Raw genomic sequence first — 6,181 nt, 5'->3', positions numbered from 1 at the left:
GGCGGCCCAGGAAAGCATAGCGGTCAGCTCTGGATCTGACTCGGGCAACGCCACTCTTCCTGACGGAGGCAGCACAGCCGAATCCTCATCTCCAGAGCCTAGGTTGCCCTCCGATGCAGCGATCGACATCCTGTCATCATCCTGTGCCCCGCACTGTATGCTGGGGCGGGGTGCGCGTGGCGAAACACGCACGCCAACTGTCACTGGCTTGTTTAGTTTACACTCGAAGGTGATTGGGCTCTCGGGCGAGATCCCAATTCGTCAGTCACGACTGACGTAACGTAGAACGTGACTGACTGAAAGGGAACTATATTTATTTACATTTAAGAAATTAGATACTCATTATAGAAGTTTTCCAGGTCTAGACATTTCACATTTCAAATTCACTTATATTTAGTTTTTCCAAAAGCCTTAAAATTCTGGTTCTAAAATAATACTGTTGTTGAGAAAATAATGGAAATAAAAAATATGGTGTCAGCTTAAATTTGGATTTTTTTATTAATTTATTTGTTTGTTTGATCTTATTTTTAATGATTTTAAGCCATCTCAAGGCACCTTTGGAAGTTTGATGAGGCCTCCAAGTGGGTCCCCTGCTTGAGAACCACTGCTCTAAATATTTCAGTGTATGTCTACTTGTGCAAATTCTAATGCATGTTCAAATTCACTGTCTGTTACAGTGTGCACTATTATGTTTAAGAGTCTAAATGTACATCTAAATATATAAATATACATTGCTTCTACTTTAAAGTCATCTATGTATAGTAAACTGGGATAATATTTTCACATCCAACAAATGACACTCTTCACTATAATTATTTTAATAATTAGATCTGCATCCTGCTTATTTTTACCACATGGATTGTGTCAGCTCGAAGCGCCGTGACACAATGTCCCTGCCACTACTGTCTTTGTCATTGCAGAAGGCTGAACAGCCTTCAGTGTGAATAGCCTATGTGTTGTACTAATGAAATCTATTCAGACATAAAGCACGTCAGCACAGACAGAAAGGAATATTCACTGATTTTAAATGCATATGAACACATCCACAGTGCTTGAAATGAATGGGTCATTACTGGTTCAAGGGCATCAATAAAATCTATTCCAAGAGCAAACATCAAGGGAAATCGTTCCTTTCAGCATTTAACAGACTCTGACCTCCTTTTCTGAGGATGCTGTGCCGCCATTTGATTATTACACTCTAATACTAGATTTAAAGTGCCTCTGTGCTACAAGAGCATTAATGGCCATCATTAAAAATTACATTCCCAGACAGACACTACACAGTAAATGGTGAGGGATGAAATGAATGAAGGGCGAAACTGTGAACTGAAGAATACGAGGGTTACTGGGAACTTCAGGTAAGACTACAGCATTCACACTGAGTTCAGCTGATTCATCCAGGTTAGCTGATTCGTCTCGCTATATATTCACTCTTTGTTCACCCGCTGTCCACTTAGAATAATTTTCTTCCCGACCTGACTGTTCCCGCTAAATTTAGATCTCGTTTCCAGAATCTCACATTTAAATGTCCGCTACTGAAAGAAAGAGAGATAGGCTAACAAATAAAAGTGTTGTCTGCACAAAATTGTATGTTATTTTATTCGTCTTGTCAAGAGTCTTGGATTTATTGACTTTGACTTGAATTTATATGAATTATATTAAGACACGAAATTAGTTTAATGTTGTACAAAAATTGTATTTCTTATTTTTATTCGTCTTGTCAGGATACAATCCGTTTAACATTTACAACACAATAAGAATAAGTGTCGCAGAAAAAAAAAAAATACAAATGTAGGTTGTACAAGAATAGCCTATTAGCTATTTTTATTCATCTTGTCAAAATACTAAATTAATTTGACATTTTTCTGTTAACACAGTCGGAAAAGTGTCAGAGAAAAAATAATAAATACGACATCTGTCATTTAAAATGATAGGCTAAGCAAAATATAAACAAAACCTAGTTGAACGTCCTACAAGAACAGCGCATCCACACTTTGCTCCATCCTTATTCTGCTCTGTCACTCATCGACAACCTGCCTGTTCTGTCTGAGGGCCGTATATTTACCACCGGTACAGCCTGCTCTGAGCATCGTTATGCACATGCTGCGCACAGACCCCGCAAATAAAACGCGTGATGCAGAAAGCGCGTGCATAACAGTCCGAGTGCAGGCTACCGGTGGTCAATAAGAATAAAGCACAGATATGCTGTTCTGAATGGACGTCGGGAACGGGATATTGTTAGACCGCCTGCTCCCGTTCAAATTACACCAGAGCTACCGACCGCTACCGCGTTTTATTTGGGAATTTAATCCCGCGGCACAAAAAATCTGGTCAGGTCCCGCGGGAGAGCCGCAGGAATGCAGACCTCTAGTCAAGGTGCTTCCTTTGGAAAAGGTTACGAGCACTAAAAGTCCTGAGAAATTCCTGCCTCATGTTGTCATCCCCAGCAGTCGTCGCCTTACCAATGCTGAAAAATAACAGTCTCAGCTTTAGACAACAAGCTCATGGAAAGTTTGTATTTTAGTACTTCCAGTACCATCCGGTTCCATTTAGCTTTTTGCTTCTGCCAACTGTAATTAGGCTTCAAAATTCACAAAGTTGTGTTTATTTGTGAAGATTATCATGATGAACAAAACATCTAAATATCATAAACTTTTGTTGGTCACAGAGCTTATTTTCTGCAATAATTCAAATGCCAATGGAAAATCCTATTTGTTTTTTGCCCAACAAAATACATAATTACAGTGCTCTATATATTTAAAAAAGCAAGCTCTGATATGATGAGACATGACTGCCCTATTTTCTGAATGAGTTATCGGTTTTGATACAACATTGTATCACCGTGACATTAATGATTTCATATTTTATTATGTAAAACAAAATGCAAAACGTAAAAATAAATAAATAAAGCAGTGAATTTTTTTAGCTAGAATAAGATGATTGTGTACTTTATGTAGATAGTCTATAGGCTAGGAATAAAATATGTCTTTAACTACAACATACAGTACCTATGTCAATAAATAAATAGATAAATTAATAAAATAATAAAAAAGAATAAAATACAAAAGTACAAAAAATATAAATTAGTAATAATAATAACAATAATTATTGTTGGGAACAATGTACTTTTTATGTTGATGTTATACTGCAAAGCAAGGTAAAACACTATATTTTAGTGTCCTTGTACTTACTGTGCATGTACTTACTGTAGCAATAACAGTAAATTATGAATAATTACAAGCAACTAACCCTAAACCAAACCCTAACCCTATAGTAAGTAATGTTGTTAACTAAGATTAATATTATTATTTCCATATTTATATAATTACATTGCAACAAAAACACCTTAAAATAAAGTGCAACCCCAAACCCTTCTGCTGTTATTGAAGTGGGATACGGGTAAGGACAGGGACATGTTAGGTTTTAAGCTTGGGTTACGGGGTAGGGTCAACAGTGTAAATATAGATGTAATTACAGAAATTAATTACTATATTGTAATTACAATTAAAATATTGTAATTGCACGCAGGTTATTTCTAAAAATATTTCTACAATGTAAAAATATGTATGTACACAATAAGTGCATTGTATCAAATGATTCATTTAAATGTTAGTACATAGTAGTTAAAGTCACTTCATATACAGTGGGTCCCAGATTAGTTGTGCATGTTTGTTACCATCGGGTGGGTTGGAAAAGGGGTTGTATATGATGGTGTCCAGTGTGCAGGGTCCTCTGGATGAGGGTACAGCAGGGAATCCTGGGATCAGACAGGCGAAGATGAGGAGCTGTTCTTCGGCACAGTTACTCTGCAGAGCCTGCAGCCAGAGCAGGAACAGACGCATGCCCTCACAGCGGATCTGCACACACAAACACAACACCCCTTCCTGCATTCATCACAACAGATGTGTACATCATTATTTGAAGGTCTTCTGGTTCATTAATTGTCTTACCTTGAAAGAGTTTCCAGTGTGCAAAAGTTTTTTGAGTATAGAACCTATAAACGAAAAGAGTTTAAAATGCACAGTCAATAACAGACTTGATCATTACACTGCTTTGTGATGCACAAACCTAAATGTAATGAAAAACTAGAGCCCGACCGATATATCGTTTTGCCGATATGAGCCTGTCGCCATTATATCGGTATCGGCGAATATGCCGCCGATATGAAATTTTTTTTACAGAACATATAACGCAGATAAAATGCTTGAAATGGTGTTATTACTTAGTTTGTCCAAGCGATCCTGGGGGGCTACCGACACACGGAGGGTGGAGTTTGAGAGGGCTCCTCAATCTGAACGGATACCCCGAATTTGGTGGAGATCCACCGGCGCGTTCGCGAGATAGTGACCCCAGTCAACGCTTTCACTTCAGTAAGGAGGTCTCTTGTTCAGGCAGCATCATTCAAGCGTGGTCTTATTCGACCGTAAGTGCCCTGCGAAGTGGACTTCACATGAAATTCGGCCATGATTCCAGTTCCAAGGGAACGTACACATTACATTCAAAGGGCATTAAAGTGCACGAGAAGTGAATTTATATTGTATTTATTTACATATATATATTGTCTCACACACAGTATATTATGTCACTAGGCATGGGCCGGTATGAGATTCTGACGGTATGATAACCTTAGATAAAAAAATTATCACGGTTTCACAGTATCACGGTATTGCGATTACAGCTCTAAAATATGTTATTTTAAATGTCTGGATCTGACGGTATGATAACCTTAGATAAAAAAAATATCACGGTTTCACAGTATCACGGTATTGCGATTACAGCTCTAAAATATGTTATTTTAAATGTCTGGATAAAAAAAAAACTACTTTTTTTCCCCCACTGAACACATTTTATTTTTAAGAAACATATATAACATTTTGGAACAGTAAACATGTCAGGCTAAATAATTAGAATAAATAATTAAATTATTCTTAATTAAATGCAGTCACTTAAGTGAGCCTAAACCTGCAGCTCAACAATAATCAGAACATAAATGTAGTTTTTTTTTTTTTTTTTTTAAATGCGTGATTTTGAACAGATGTAAACAATGGCAGGAGGCTTAAAAGTATAGACGTGATACCAGTTAAATTTAATTATTGTACTAAATCACAGAAAAGTAGGCTACAGTACGTACTTTAGACTGCTATTCCTCACTCTGTGAAGTAACGTGAGGGAGGAAACTAGTTGACGTTAGCTAGTTAATTAGCCATGTTATCGGCCTCGGTAGCAAGCCAAATAGTATTTATTTCAACACTGAAACAAACGGTGGGTAGGTCTCTGTCTTGATCGGTGGTGAAAGAGGGAGAAAATTTAACGGAAAATTTTTGTGGTTTTGAAACCGTGACTTTTCCAAACCGCAGTAAACCTTGAAACCGGTTATCGTCCCATGCCTATATGTCACACTACACACTTCTCTAGTAAGTTTCGTCTGTGTGTGAAGACAGTAGCACAAAACCGTGAATTAATGTTCCGAAGTGAAATAAACTTAAGCGGAATAAAGTTATATGGAATTGAATTGATTATAAGTGTTTCATCACCACATTTGAGTGATCATTGCAAAAAATGTGTTTATGTATATATATTCTGTTTATGTACAGTATATACTGTATTCTATAAATAATACCAGTCAAATGTTTGGACACGAATGGGAAAGTGTCCAAACTTTTGACTGGTACTGTACTATAATATACACAAAGAATATCGGCCGATATATTGACATCGGCCTTTTTTACTCCCTAATATCGGTATTGTATCGGGCCCCAAAAAAACAATATTGTTCGGGCTCTATTAAAAACGTTAATATTGACTATGATGAAGTGATCTGAAGGCTGACACCAGCTGCTGACAGAGGACTTGCATCAGTATGAGTCATTTTATTTTATATCATGCTAAAATATAGCTCGTTTTCACTGTATAGTTCTTTTTGCTGTGAATTCAACCCTAAAATGTTTTATATATTACACAACTCTAGACTTAATCTGACTTTACTTAAAAAACAAAAAAAAGCCACAACAGTGTCTAATAATATTTGCTATGGTGTCCCATGTACTTGTATAGAGTGCAATGATCTTGTGAAAATTTATTTTTAATGATAACTTATACAATTTTAAGACAGACCTACTGTGAGCTGCTAGGTTGTTAAAGGGGTCATATGATGCTATTTTAAAGATCATTATTTTGTGTA

The 6,181-nt window shown here is 36.7% G+C and overlaps 1 protein-coding gene across 1 annotated transcript in view; it reads right to left on the bottom strand.

The window, feature by feature from the left end:
• Positions 1-6,181, bottom strand: part of LOC107564446 (ral GTPase-activating protein subunit alpha-2-like) — a 148,557-nt gene that overhangs the window by 101,047 nt on the left and 41,329 nt on the right. Inside the window, exons 5-7 of the mRNA XM_016249541.1 lie at positions 3,951-3,994; positions 3,677-3,857; positions 2,463-2,467 (exon numbers count right to left, since the gene is read on the bottom strand). Of these exons, the coding sequence (XP_016105027.1) occupies positions 2,463-2,467; positions 3,677-3,857; positions 3,951-3,994 (230 nt within the window). The remainder of the gene's footprint in view (positions 1-2,462; positions 2,468-3,676; positions 3,858-3,950; positions 3,995-6,181) is intronic.

The sequence above is a fragment of the Sinocyclocheilus grahami genome, unplaced genomic scaffold (assembly GCF_001515645.1).
Source record: "Sinocyclocheilus grahami isolate Dianchi unplaced genomic scaffold, SAMN03320097.WGS_v1.1 scaffold935.1, whole genome shotgun sequence".
Taxonomy (NCBI): domain Eukaryota; kingdom Metazoa; phylum Chordata; class Actinopteri; order Cypriniformes; family Cyprinidae; genus Sinocyclocheilus; species Sinocyclocheilus grahami.
The sequence above is the reverse complement of the archived record's forward strand: the minus strand, read 5'-3'. Positions and strand labels throughout refer to the sequence as shown.